The following is a 15,030-nucleotide window of genomic DNA, read 5'->3' on the forward strand; positions in this document are numbered from 1 at the left end:
TGGCATTTGCGGCACTGGAAATTGGAGCTAAATTACCGCTAACCCCATGATAGGAAAGAAAGAGAAAGAGTTCCAGGAGCTCACGGCTTTAACCCTAATGCAGAGAAATCTTAGGAATTAGATTGGCCACAGTCTGACTGTTGGCCATTTCAGTCAATTGTTGATACTGCCCATCAGGGTTATGGGAGGTCTTCTTAAAGCGGACATTACAGGCTGTTATCAAAGAATATGTAATCTCTCAGAATATACGATACCAGGACCCTTGTATACTCACAGCTGTCACTTTTGGAGAAGAGTGCTGCCTTGATGTCGCGGTCGAGGGCATCACAAGCACTGCTGTGCGCCTGCTCTGGGAATTTTCCTCTGAAGTCATCCAGGCACTCCAGAGCCTCACTGACATACTTGAGCTCAAAGAGGCAGCGGGCCAAGCGGAAGTGGGCCTTCAAATGTAGAGGGTTCAGGGAGATGGCTTTCAGGCAATCTCTCAAAGCATCATAATGATCACCGTCCCTAAAGAAAGACAAGAGAGACACTCACTGGCATACAAGCAGCAGCTATTGCACAGGAGCTTACAACGTTACAGGTCCCAGGGAAAACATTGACACAGTGTGCAGGCCCAGAGGTAAGCCCATGCACCCCACGCAAATATTCTCATACACTTGCACTAGCCATCACTTATTGGTTAGAAGGGCCAGTACAGCATTTCTTTCCCACAGAAAGGAGAACATCAATGGACAGTATAAACACAACAAGTAAATATCACAGCACCACTGCACTAGGGCTGCAACACAAAACTAAGTGCACCAGCACAGCTTTAATATAGAATTTCAAAGAATTTGTGCTTCAGGAGGCAGGAGTTGGAAACTAGGCAACACCTGAAATATGTTTCCAAATAAACCCCCCCAAACATCAATCTGATGTAAGAACAAGTTACTTACCTTTGGTAATGCTCTTTCTGGAATAGACTAACTGCAGATTCCTCACCTTTTGAACAGTCATTCCCCAGGTGTCAGACTGGATCTGGAAACTTTTGAGCAGTACCTCTGCGGGCCAGCAAGAGTTGCTGTGTGGCTCCAGATGGAAGACATTTTGCTCCGGAAATGACGTGCGGGGCTATGTAGGCCCAACAGCCAAGCACTGACGTTAGCTGCTTTCGAGGCTGTCAGTGCCCCTAGATGCAGAGCCCCAACAGCAAATTGGCTTTGACCAGTTTGCAGATTCCTAGACTTGTTATCTTATTAATGGATAGAGCCCAATTCACAGAACAGGGAGGATCAGTGAGGAATCTGCAGTTAGATAGGTCCTCTACCAGAAAGAGCATTACTGAAGGTAACTTTTTCTTTTAGAGACTTCTAACCAGACGACTCAACTTTTGAAAATATACCACAGCAGTACCTATAAGGAGATGGGTCTGTGGATTGTCTCAAACCAAGAAGTCCTACAGGAACAAATGGGCGAAATGCCCCTCTCTGTGAACCTGAATGTCCAGGCAGTAGTGCTCTGTGAACGCTTGGAGCGATGCCCATGCATTTGCCTAGCAGATGCCCAGGACAGAAACGCCACATAGAAGCTTTAGTCCTGGTGCTAAGGGGCTTACAGACCTTCTGGAGGCTGCCTTTTGGCCAATTCACAGCAGATGTTGATGCAGAGTACTGGAGAGGTTCCTGCACGGCCTTCCATTTTTTGCTACAGTGAACTCCAACAAAAAGCTTATTGTTCACATAGTGTCCCCTGGTATGATCGACGCTTATCGCTCTTTTGGAGTCCAAGCATTGGAGTTTCTCCTCCTCCTTAGAGGGATGAGGCAGAGCACAGAATGCCAGTAGGGTGACTATTTGACTGACTATGAATGGCGTCACAATTATTATTATTTTTTTTAAAACATTTTCATTGGCATTTGTAACGTGAGGCATTTATATACACACATTTCTCAGTTATTCACTTTACATTGCTTAATCAGTATTCTTGTGCAGGCATTTCCTTACACATTTCAGCCTGATAACCCATCTTCAAACCACTTCTCATTTCCCCGGATCTATCTTTACTCTTTCTAGATTTTATCTACCATGCAATGATTCATTGAGGGCTTCTTTTCCCTGGACAATGCCTACCACTACTTCTCGGTCCCATCCCAGTGTCTGGAATCCAGCCACAGCCCAGGGCACAGTACTGTCCTCATCAAATCGAACTCAGTATTTAAAATGTAAACAATTAACCCAATATCGTGCAGAGGAGGGGGGGTCACAGGGTACCGAACTCTAGGGATGTGTCATCATTCTTAGCTACTAAGCTTTGAACGCCAACTGTTACGCATCTTCCCAGGGGCCGTCTTCTCACTTTCTGCTTCCGACCATACCTTAACTTATGGCTCTGTCTCCGTTTAGAGGTGACTATGTTCTTTGTACTGCAATCTACCTGCACCCACTCGTCCCGACCCCAGAGTGGCCATCTACTATAGTAAAGGGTGAGCTACCCACTATCTCTCCCTGGCTCTCCTCCAGTTTCCTGCTCTGGTTCTGTGACACAACCTTTGGTAAAAAGGATGCTCAGGTCTGCAGAATCCGGAATGTCTCTGGAGAAAATGGTGTACGGCTGGCTAGCATGGAGAACCTGAGATTGCTCACTCACTTCGCTGAGGTGAAAGCGAGTAGGAACAATGTATTGATGATGAGTAGCTGCAAGGGACAGATGTGAAGCAGCTCAAAGGAAGCGCACATCAAATATGTGAGGACAAGTTATGGTCCCACTGAGGCATGATGATAGGAGAGGGAAGAAACAAGTGTTGTAGCGTTTTAAAAAACACATCACAACCAGTGACTTAAACAATGAGCGCTGGTCTGCCAACCATAAAAATGCTGAAAGACACCCCTTAACTGTGCCAAAGCAAAGTCTTGCCAGGGGCAGGAGGCAAACCAAACGCCAGATAACCTGGTCTAGAGTGGGTGAATCTGTTATGTGCCGGACCAAATCACAAATTTGTCCCAACAAGAGACATATACAATTTTTGTCGACGGATGTCTGGCAGCCAAGAGGACATCAACCACCTCCAGAGTAAGGTCAAAGGAGTTCAGCTGTTGCCACGCAACATCCATGCATGAAGGTAGAGATTGCGAAGGCCTGGGTGCTGAACCTTGCCCTGTTGTGACAACAGGTTAACCCAGCAGGGCAGCTTAATCGAAGGACAGATGATCAGGCCCAGGAGTTGTGGATACCATGCTCTATCTGGAGCCAATAGGATGACTTGGGTCTAGTCAATCCTGACCTTCAGAAGTCGGGGCAGGAGTGGTATCGGTGTAAAAGCGTACAGGACTCCAGAGTTCCACTCTAGGCACAGTGCATGCCCTCCTGAGAAGTGCCTTGGGAATTCCAGTGCGCAGAATGGTTGACATTGCTAGTTCGAAAGAGGCAAATAGATCCTCCCCATTCGTGAAACAGTCCTTGTGCCACCTCCAGGTAGAATTGCAACTCGTGACCTACTAGTTGATGGCTGAGCTTGTCTGCCCTGATGGTCCAGCCATTTCTAAAGGCATAGCGCCACCTGGTATAGGGTTCAGGACCCCAAACCGCCCTGCTTGTTGCAATACCACGTCGGTGCTGTTGCTCGTAAGCACCTGCACCAGCATCACTCTGATGGATGGTAGAAAGGCTTTAAACACAGAGCAGATGGCCCCCAGGTCCAGGAAGTTTATCGCAGGAGTGCCTTTGCCAGAGACCAGAGGCCTCTGATCACCACCTCTCCCAGATGGTTGCCTCAACCCAGAAGGGATGCATCGGTCACCACTTTCTACTCTAGGTGGGTGAGGGAAATCATCTGCCACCTGAGAAAATAAAAATTATGAGGCCTATGTGTCCCCTATGTGTTCCCCAACGTTTTTGTGCACATGCATGTATGCCATGCATTTTCCCTCCATGGCCTGTCAACCATGATGCCTGTGCTATAACGTGGCCTGCCATCAAGTCTCCCATGTGAGAAACGACAAATCTGCATTGAGGCCTACACGTTTTGCATCATGTTTTCCTGCACTTGTGTCATTTTCATGAAAGCCCATTTTTGTGGCTCAGCCAGAGCCCGAAAAGAGGTTTCAGGCCTCAGACGCTCTGAGAGCTGCAGCTGTGTATCCTTGGCCTCGTACACTTGGGCCTCAGCCAAAGGGGCCCAGTCCGGGGTGCCGAGACAGTATTGAGCACGGTTATCTGCTTACTCCTACTGAATCACATTCCTGCCTGGATAAGGAGGAATAAACACAACCCGTCTGCAAAGGATAGAGCCTAGCCTTTCTGTCTCCTTTTGTGTGATTGCAAAGCTCACGTCAGTGAAAAGCCCATAGCCCCCACGTAAGGCCTACGCAGTGAATGAAGAAATAGACGCCACATCGGCTCTTGGTGATGGGCAACCTATGTCACAGATCAGTTCCTGCTCCGGACTTTAGATATCAGATAATACAAGATGTGCTGGTCGTCCTGATACTGAAGGCCTCTCTTCCAGACTCCCCGACTGCACAGCAGCCTTCCCCCAGTTACACGTCAGTTACACGTCATGCTCGAGTTGAGCACAAGTAAGGCAAAGTTCCAGTAAAGTTCCAGCTGATCACGCAACCCCCTCCAGGTATCCACCCACCTATGACACTCACCTATGACTCATCAAGTGGACGCCCACATGGACGCCCACCTTCACGCCTCCTTACATGCCCACATGCTCTTATCTCATTCTCTCTTGCTCTGCCTGACGCACTCCTGCTTACGTATAATATTGAATGTATATATACTGTACTCTGTGAATAAAGTTTCAGAAGACCCTTCCTGATCCCTTGTGGTGATGGAACTATTCTCCCTATAACTCGAGTTATTGGAATAAAGCCCTTTTGAACCTGATACCACGGACTCAGCCTTTTGCTTTATGCATGATACTATCGATACCTATAGAAATTATGAGTGCGTAATACTTTATTTACGACACACCGACCCCATCACAGTCCAGCAACTACCACTGCAGATCTTTTGTAGTCCCCTCCCAGATCTGAACATGATCAGCGAGGTCCCCTTGACGCAGCGCCCATTGAGAATCCAGATACATCTGCAGAGCCCGCATATACCACTTAACAGGCTGGACAAACAGCATGAAGGCAGCCTCTGAGTCTACTTCACTTAAATCCAGGACAGAGGATGAATAATCGGGATCAGAGCCTGAATGTCCTGGCCTCTCCTTTCCAGGGGAAAAGAAATGACACCGAACCATGCCCAGAATAGCCCTGATGAAGGTGAGCATCTAACATGGAGTCAGGTGTGATTTCAGCACGTTGACAGAGAACCCTTAAAGATGGCAGGAGGTTCATCATAGTCTGGCGGTGGTTGACAAATGTCTGGGGTGAGCTCACCTTCAAATGTTAGTCATCATGGTAGAGGAAGACACCATCATCCAGTCTCCAGGATCAAGGGCAGGGTGCAGAGAAAGAATATTGAGGTGAAAATATCGAATTGCACAAATATCGTGGATCAAGAATATCGACAGTAAAATCCTCATGGTCAAGAATATCGATTGTGGGTAAGTAATATCGATGTTTAAAATATCGAAGTGTTCAATATTGTTTGTAAAAATATAGTAGTTACAAATATCGATTTTTTATTAATGTTATGTATTTTAGTATTATTGTATATGCGTGTGATGTAAAAATATCGATTTTTTTATTAATGTTATGTATTTTAGTATTATTTTATATGTGTGTGATGTTTGTTTTTTGTATAAGAATGGATTGTATTTTATATGTGATAAACTTTTAGTAGTTAATAAAAAAAAAAAATTGAATTTTGCGTTTTTAGTCAGTAGCGCGTTGTGGGTTTATAGGGTGGGAAGTAATTTAATTATATACATTTTATTGATTATTTATAGTAGTTAACAATTTTTTATTGAATTTTGCGTTTTTAGTTCCGTAGCGGGTTGTGGGTCTATACAGGACTAGGATGGGAAGCAATTTATTTTTTATTGATTAATTATTAATTAGTTGTTACTTAATTTAAATTAATTATTTAGTAATTAATGATGGTAATTGTGGAATGAAATTTAGGAGTGTGTTGTGGTATTTATTAGGTGTAAATAGTGGGGAGTACTTAATTTATTGATGAATTATTAATTAGTTGTTAATTTAAATTAGTTAATTAGTAATTAATTATGGTAATTGAGTAATTAATTTGAGGTGTGTTTTGTGGTGTTTATAGGTATAAATGGTGTGAAGTAATTTATTTTACATTGATGAATTATTATTTGTTAATTTAAATTAATTAGTAATTAAGAATAGTAATTGTGTAATTTATTTTAGGTGTGTGTTGTGGATAACAGTGTTAAAGAATGTGTACTCAATGAAGGTTTATTATCTTTTTTTACTAATATATTTTACATTCATTATTATGTTAATTATGTTAATACATTTCAATAAAAATGTTGATGTCTTTTTATTGGTGTGGTGTTATAGGGTAGGAAATAAAATAAATACATTTATGTTTTAAATAATTTGGGAATATTCCTTTTAAATAGTGTTTATAAATGTATTTTGTTATATTTGTAGGTTTTTGTTATATGTAATAAACATTATAATATATTCTTTTTATATGTTTAATATTTAATTGTATATTTTTAAAATATTGTTTCTTTTCGAGATTATTAATTTTTTTTTTTTAATTGTTAAAATGTTATTAGTAATTTTTGTTTTCCTGCTATGCAATACTTTTCTTACTGTTGCACTCACTGAAGTGGGAATAGTAATTTCTACCCCTCCACTATCCAGCACTTTCCCTACTGTTGCACTCACTGAAGTGAGAATAATTTGTACCCCTCCACTATCCAATACTTTTCCTACTGTTGCACTCAAATGTAATTTCTTTGCTATCTATCCTTTTCCCTACTGTTGTATTTATTGTGTTGCGAAATGTCCCATTTTAATTTTGTTTTAATAGTTTAAAGCTTTAATTAATTATAGACTTTTTTTTGTTTTAAAATTATTGTTATATGTATATATATTTTTTTATATAATTTAAAAATGTTAAAATTAAATAAAGATAATAGTTAATAAATTATTTTAAAGTAAATATATGTATATGTATAAATTATTACGTTTGTGTGTTTATATTTTTTTAATTAAGTTTAATTTATATATTTAGTTAAAATGCATATTAAATTTATTTTGTTAAATATGATATTAATATTTTATTATTTTTTATATTATTTTAATCAAATTTTTTAATCGATATTTTTTACATCTATATTTTTAACTTCGATATTTTTGATTCAATATTTTTGTACTTACCTGTTTAAGTATAGGGATTCAATATTTTTACAATCTAGATTTTTTGTCGATATTTTTACTATCTATGTTTTTACCATCGATATTCATCAGTGACCCAAAGGGCATCCTTTACCTGGGCCAGTGTGAGCATCTTGAATTTTTCCTTCCGGAGGAAGGCATTGATAGGGCACAGGTCTAAAATAGGATGCATGCCTGTGTCCTTCTTCAGCACCAGGAATAACAACCATAATCTACTTCTGGTGCAGGGACCCTCTAAATAGCCCCTTTGGCAAAAAGGCTAGCACTTCCTATCGTAAAATGGACAGATGGTCTTCTGACAGTTGCTCTGGGCACAGCGGAAGGTGTGGCGGAGGAGCAAGGCATGGTGTATTCCTTCCAGACTATCTGCAGGAAGTCCGAAGTGATGGTCTGCCAACTGGGCAATCATCATTAGATTCTGCCTCCAACTGGGTGGCTGTGCTCCACCAAGAGCATGCTTAAGGGGTTTGGCAGGAGGGGCAGTGGCCCGAGTTGCTCGCTGACTACGGGGGCAGTGGCACTGCGGCCGCATAACTGCTGTGCAGCTTGCTGAGGTTGAATTGGCTGAAGGTATGGGACACCTCTATCAAAGCTGCAAAAGGAATGGTAGGTCTGATGCAGCTGGTAAGGTGGGGCAGGTAAGACCAGGGAGCAAGCAGTGGCCTTGCTCTCCTTGAACCGCTCCAGAGCAGAATCTGCCTTGTCCCCAAAAAGGCAAGCCCCATCAAAGAGTATGATCATAAGTTACGAGTGGACATCGCCTGAAAAATCCGTGGACTGCAGCCAGGTGTGCGTCAGATGGTAATGCTAGTGCCAATGGTCCACCAATGTATTGTGAACTTGGCCACATCACAACAGTCAGCAAAGGAGGCAGCAGGCATTCACAGATCTGAAAATTCTCTTTTCTGAAAGGTCTCCACAAATTCGGACTCCATTATGGACGGGGGGGGGGGGGGTTTGAAGGCGAATGTTTTCAGGTTTGTCCAACTTGTAGATGCTTGCACCGTCATGCATTCTGAGGAGCGGCGTCGAGACAAAAATGCAGCAGCTACACAGGGTTGGGCAGTGGCGTCTTACAATCTGGTGATTGGCCGGGGATCAGAACGGAGTTTGGCCCAAGCCTGCAAAAGGATATCCGTAAGTACCCCAGTGACGGGCAGAGGGGCTTTGTGGATGTTTGCCCGGCCAGTAGCACCTTTGTCAAAACATTAGTGTTGACATCTTTGGTGGAAAGCTGGAGGTTAAGAACTTCAGCTGCCCTAGGCATGGCTATTGCGCAAGAAGCGTTCTCAGTAGCAAGGCAAGGAGGTGAGAGAAGACTTGGCTCATGGTAAGTGTCAAGGGCACTGGCTTATTGCAGGTCATCATACCAATTTTCCTCCTTGGACAGTTGCCCCATTTCATCACCCGCATCATAATCATTGTCCAAATCAGAGGCAAATAAGGAATGCACTGAATGTGTCCTTCCTTGTGGGGGTGGCATGTCCAGAAAGGGAGGTGGCACTCTGATGGAAGTAGAGATTAGCCTCAGTTGAGGTTACAACGGTACCTACTCAGAGAGCACAATAGGCACTTCATCCTTTGTCAATGGTTGAGTTGGCATCAGTGTCAAGGAGTTGGTAAAGATCTGAAGAGTCGGAGCATGGCCTCGCTAGCGGAACTTTTCAACCTGCTTCAGTGTCACAGACAGCCCTGGAAACTCGGGTTGTGCAGGAACAAATTGTGTGATAGGCTCAGATGTCGATTGGCTTCTGGAGCATGATCAAGAGGCGCTTCTCAAGTGAATGCAAATGGCAGAAAGGGGCAGAGTCCTGATTGGATTTTTGGTGTTTTTTTCTTCGACTTACCCGAAGACTTGGAGCTTGATGACTTGTGGGCTGGGACCAACGTTTCAACTTGGAGCGGTCTCGTCATGACCATAGGCAAACCTGATGAGTATCTGTCACAGACATTTGTTTGCAACAGTACTTAAAAGGTTTGAATCATGTGGTCTTGAGAGGTGACATTTTCCTTACACACTGAATATTTTTGTCTGAAAAGATGTCTTAAAGATATGAGAGGCAGCTCTGGATCCCCATCTGGTTACACAGAAAGAAAGGAACTGTTGTCATTGCACCAGGTGGTGCCTAATTAAGCCCTGCACGTCAATTCCAGAGCGACTGAATCAGAGTGGTATAGCGCCACCTACCGGCATACAGAGATACTGCTCAAATTTTGCAGTTAAACGTGTCTATCAGAAATGTTACTTACCTGTATTCCAAGTGGACCTTCAGGAGAATCTCCGTTTAAATATTAAGCACTGAACAGTCCCGCCTTGTGCATTATTCCAGCACACTCATTACAAAAATATACATATTTACACTTTTCTTCCTCTAAAGCTAATTTGTAATTAATCAAACAATCTATAAACGCCTAAAACTGGTCAATTAGCCCACATTTTCTTTATTTAAAAAAAAATACAATTATTACACAAAATTGTCACTAAATTTTAAAAAGTAACAAGAAATTTTTTTTTCACAAAGGGAAAAGTGGGAAAAAAGCAAGGAAATGTAGCTAAGTTGGCTGCAGCCTGAAGAGACAGAAAAGTTAAAACTGCTCCTTTATGGAAGAATACTCCACCAGTATCCCATCGAGCCCTTTCAGTGGCTGTTGCCCCAGTTCTTTTGCATTGGGATGGAGGACCCTTCCACAGAGGCCATCGTTATCTCTACTCAGGAGCCACGGAAGAGGGAGGGTTGGTAATGATTTCAATAAAGAGCTCCCGGAAGGAAAACTAGAATTACAGGTAAGTAACTTTTTCTTCTTCTTCAGAGGATGTTCTTTGGCAATCTTATGCACTGAACTATTCAGCAAGCCCATTCCTTAAAGAGCAGCAGCAGAGAATAAGAAGAGCCTCAAACTGTTTATCCAAACAGATTTCCCAAGGAGCCTTGACCCACTTAAGTGTCAGGGTTAGAGTCAGAATCAAGACAGTAGCATCTTATGAAAGTATGGACTGACCTCCAGGAGGCTGCTTTGTAGATTTGAGCTAAAGGGATGTTCCCTAAAAAAGCAGTAGCGGCAAAGTTGCCTATTACAGAGTGAGCCCAAGGACTACCTCGCAAAGAATTGTTGGCTTTCTAATAAGAAAATAAATTAAACAATACAATCCATCTGGAAACAGATCGTTTGAAACAGGATAAGCTCGTACAAACAGGACCATAATCACAAATATTTCAATTTCCAAATGTCTTTTCTTGTCTAGATAAATGTTCAGAACATGCAAATACCTTTCCTCTGGAGTGGAGGGATTCTGAAAAAAGGTCGGAAGCAATTTGCCCTGATTAACATGGAATTCCAGGACTACTTTAGGATGTAGTCATAGGTATGTCCCATGATCACTTTATTCTTTTGGAATACTTTGCAACAAGAGCATAGGGCCTGAATCTTGCTAATTCTATGGATAGATGTGAAAACTATAAAATAATTTTTTCGATAATATATATTGAATTGGATATTTTAAAATGTGTTTGAAAGGACGAACCATGAGGTTCGCGAGAACCACAAAGTTCACAGGAGGATGAAGTTCTGCTTATGAGGGTAAAAACTTAAAGATCTTCTTGGAAGTCCTTAATACAGGGATTCTGAAAAAAGAGGACCGTGAAGGACATTTTCTATATGCTGTTATGGCTGCAAGATGTACCTTGATGGAGGAAAACTGCAACTTCAACTTAACTAAACAGAATAAGTAATGCACTACCGTTTCATTTTGGCACTTACTTGTCAATGTCACTCAATTCACCAAATGCAGAAAATCTTCCATTTAAAGGAATAAGACGCCGTGTTGGAGGGGCATTTTGCTTCTCCGAGAACAGGATTCTCCAACCAGCAGCTCGTGAGCTACTGGTAGCTCTCCAGCTACCTGTAAGTAGCTCTCCTGTGTGTAGCCCAGCCTACTGAGCTAGAACATTTTGCTTGGGTGAATTTACATATCTATGCCAAATTGAAATATGCACTTTCAGAACAGATAGGTTGATGTTTGGAGAAACATAGTTGAATTTCCAAAATGTACTTATAGCTGATATTTGAGCGCTAAATCATGTGGTTTTGGGAAGGCTTATTTCTAATATCTCAATAGGCCCAGTGGTATTGCAGCTAAGGCTGTTATGTATTCCCTATGTAGAGGCATTCTAATAACAGGCACTCTAACAAAGCCTTTTTTACACTATTGTTGGCAACCCTGCCCGATGCACTGAGGTAATCACTGATGGTAATCTTGCATAGCATGGGCACTACCATAATCTTGCCTACAACACTAATAATATTAGTACCTCAGGATGATTTTCACTTAACATAGGTAGCTCTTATTACACAAAAGGCAGGAGACCCATGTCCAAGAATATCCATACAGTTTTGCAGAAAGCTCAAATGACCATGTTCAGGTGCCAAGCTTTCAACCTCAGTGATGGAAGACTGGGATGCTGAATCTGATCCATAAATTTGTGAAGAAGTTTCAGACTATACAGCAATCTCCGGTGTGGTCTCTCTGACAGATGAAAAAGATCTGTGTACTACCACTGTCTTGGCCCCTCCAGTGCAATGAAGATCATCCTGGTTTTGGCATAAGTTATAGTTTCTTACCTGTAACTTCTGTTCTCTCGTAGGAGTAATTCCATGATGGTCATAAGTGTTGAATAGTCCCACCCGCCTGCGGGGATCCCAGAGCATTTTTTCCAATATATGTTCTTAAGTGCTGAAGTTCACCTTTTTTCAGGAAGGCCTTGATTTGTCACTTAAGAAAGTCATTATGCAGCCTAGGGAATTAGGCTACAGTGGTCAAAATTCTTCATCTTGTTGTAACATAAGGGGAATTCCAAAGAAACATGCAACTAATGCATGAAAAACTTTGTAAGGTAACAGAATAAATCTTTCACAAACCCTTTGGTTATGTGAGAGAAGGATGAAGAAGTGCAGGGCAGTGTAGCCAATAGGCTGCCATTACCAGGGAAGAAAAAGAAGACTGTGCCTTTAAGAACTGTGTCACCTCCAATATCCCATCATGTTCAGGCAGAGGCAGTTACCTCAGTTCTTTCAATAGGCTGTACTAGCTGAATAATAGCAGAGCATAAAAGAGTCTGTCTAATCCACCGGGTAGAAAGATGGGTTGCTTATGACTATCATGGAAATACCCCTACGAGAGCACAGGAGTTAAAGGTAAGAAATTAGACCTTCTCATGTAGGGGATTTCCATGTATAGTCCTTGAATACAGTAGCAAACACAACCCACCCCGAAGCGGTGGAGCAGACGGACACAATAGTGAGATAGATAGCTAAGCAAAGGGATTTCTGAGGGACGTCTGTCCCACTTGAGCATCCAATCTAGCATCAGAGTCCAGACAGTAGTGCCTAGTGAATGTATGGACTGACCTCCATGTAACATCTTTGCAAATATCTGTCAAGGGAATATTTCTCATCAAAGCAGCCTTGCCCCCAGTGGAGTGTGCTTTGGGTTTGCCAGCAAGAGTCTTATTAGCTAGCTGATAGCACAAAAGGATGCAAGCGACAAACCACCTGGAAACTGACTGATTGGAGGTAGCCAGAGCTGTGCGAACTGGGCCGTAATTGATAAACAATAGTTTTGATTTGTGAATACATTTTGGTTTTATCTAGTTAAAACTCTCTTTACATCCAGAGAGTGAAGGGCTCTCTCTGCTGGAGTAGATGGATTTTGAAAGAAGGTGGGTAAAGATATAGTCTGGTTTACATTAAAATCAGAGATAACTTTAGGGAGGAACTTGGGATTGGTCCTCATCACTACTTTAGAAGAGTGGAAGACTGTATAGCTCATCAGCACAAAGAGCCTATATCTCACTAACTCTATGCGCAAATGTTATTGCCACAAGGAAAGCAGTTTTCTACGCGAGATGTTGGAGAGATGTAAATGTAAATGTTGTAGACTTGTAAAGCGCACAGCTGCCTCAGCAACGGGGCGTCCCGGCGCTGTAGACCGCTGGGGAACCCATCCTGGCTATCCCTGTGAGATGGTCCCTTTCTGGGTATCTCCAAGGTGAAACCAGGCATCCCCGGCGTCTGTGGGGGGCCGTTGTAGAGATGAGGCAAGCTTAATGCCCAGAGTTGCCGAGTGTGTTCCTGGTTAGAGTAGGTACCGAGGCGAGAATTATCGAGTCCGTTTTGACCCTGGTCCACGACCCTGCCGCGTCGGGAATTGAACCCTGGTCCCTGGCCGATTCTCTGCTTACGGGTCTGCCGCCTCTAACCAGTGAGCCACACCTCTCCATTAGATGCTTTATGTATGGGCTCAAAAGGTGATAGCATAGTGAAAGAACCACGTTGAGTTCACATGGAGGAGAAAGGCACCTAACAGGGGGAAAGACCTTCTTTAACTCCTCCAGGAAATCTTTGATGACAGGAATTTTAAAGAAAGAGGTTTGTGAAGGACTTTTAATGTATTGCGAGACAGCAGCCAGGTGGACTTTGATGGAAGAGAATTACAGGCCAGATTTAGCAAGGTGCAAAAGATATGGGAGAATAACATCCTCCTGGCGAGATGTAGAGTCTATCGGTCTGGATGAGCACCAGATGCAAAATCTCCTCCATTCAAAGGCATCTGCAGACAGAGTGTACGGCCGCTTTGCCTACTTCGGAATCTCCAAACAGTCCTAAGGTAAGTTCAAGTGGCCATAATGTACTATATCAGGAGCCATGCAGAGGTTGGGTGTAACATTTGTCCTCCGAATTTCGTCTATAGGTCAGGCCTGCATGGTAGTCTGAGATGTGGGCAGAGCGACTGGTGAAGAAGGTCCGGGAACCACAATGGTCTCAGCCACTCTGGTGCGATGGGAATCATCTTGGCTGTCGTGGATGAAAGCTTGAGTAGGACTGCAGGGATCAGGGGAATTGGTGGAAAAGCACAGAGAAATTTGTTGGACCATTCGATCCATAGGGAATTCCCCAACGATTCTGGGTGGTAAAGCCTTGCGGCGAAGTCGTAGCATTTTTTGTTTTCCGCTGTGGCGAAAAGGTCAGTAGAAGGTGTGCCCCACAAGTGGAAGATATCTTGCACGACATCTTCGTTCAACAACCACTCGTGGTTTTTATCAAGAGCCCTGCAAAGCGCATCCGCTTGAACATTCTGAATGCCTGGAAGGTGAGTGGCTGTTACCTTCAGATTACTGGTGAGGAGTTGAGGAGTCAGTGCCAGATCGTCTGGGCCTTTTGTGACAGGGGATCTGGACCTTGTCCCCCCCTGCTTGTTCAGGTAGAACATGGTGGTTGTATTGGTCATCTGAACAAGCAGGTTGTTGATTGTGAACGACAGGTGAAACACCTTGAACAGGTGTACTACGTGGGTTCAAGGAGATTGATCTGGTATGTCCTCTCCTTTAGAGACCCCACGCCTTGTATTTGCAGGTGACCCATGGGGGCTCCCCATCGAGCAGAGAGGAATAAGTCACGATGGCCTGCGTTGGATAATGATGGTGAATTGGCATCATTTGCAGGGTGCTCGGAGAACACCACTTGGGTGACCTGATGGCATGAAGGGATAGAGTGATCCGGTTTTCCCAGTTTCCTGCTAACTAGTCCTCCGGACACTCCTAGAATGGGCGCATGTGGAGGCGAGCTTGGGAGTTAAAAAGATGCAGGAGGCCATTGAACCGAGAAGTGAGGAGATTATGCGGACTGTTGGACGACACATTCGTTGGAGAGTGTGACC

The 15,030-nt window shown here is 43.2% G+C and overlaps 1 protein-coding gene across 9 annotated transcripts in view; it reads right to left on the bottom strand.

Moving 5' to 3' along the window:
* Positions 1-15,030, bottom strand: part of WDTC1 (WD and tetratricopeptide repeats 1) — a 475,018-nt gene that overhangs the window by 83,745 nt on the left and 376,243 nt on the right. For all 9 annotated transcript variants that reach the window (XM_085647700.1, XM_085647694.1, XM_085647701.1 and 6 more), the window contains one exon: positions 275-510. In XM_085647700.1, coding sequence (XP_085503826.1) covers positions 275-510 — 236 coding nt within the window. The remainder of the gene's footprint in view (positions 1-274; positions 511-15,030) is intronic.

The sequence above is a fragment of the Triturus cristatus genome, chromosome 3_2 (genome assembly GCF_964204655.1).
Source record: "Triturus cristatus chromosome 3_2, aTriCri1.1, whole genome shotgun sequence".
Lineage (NCBI taxonomy): Eukaryota > Metazoa > Chordata > Amphibia > Caudata > Salamandridae > Triturus > Triturus cristatus.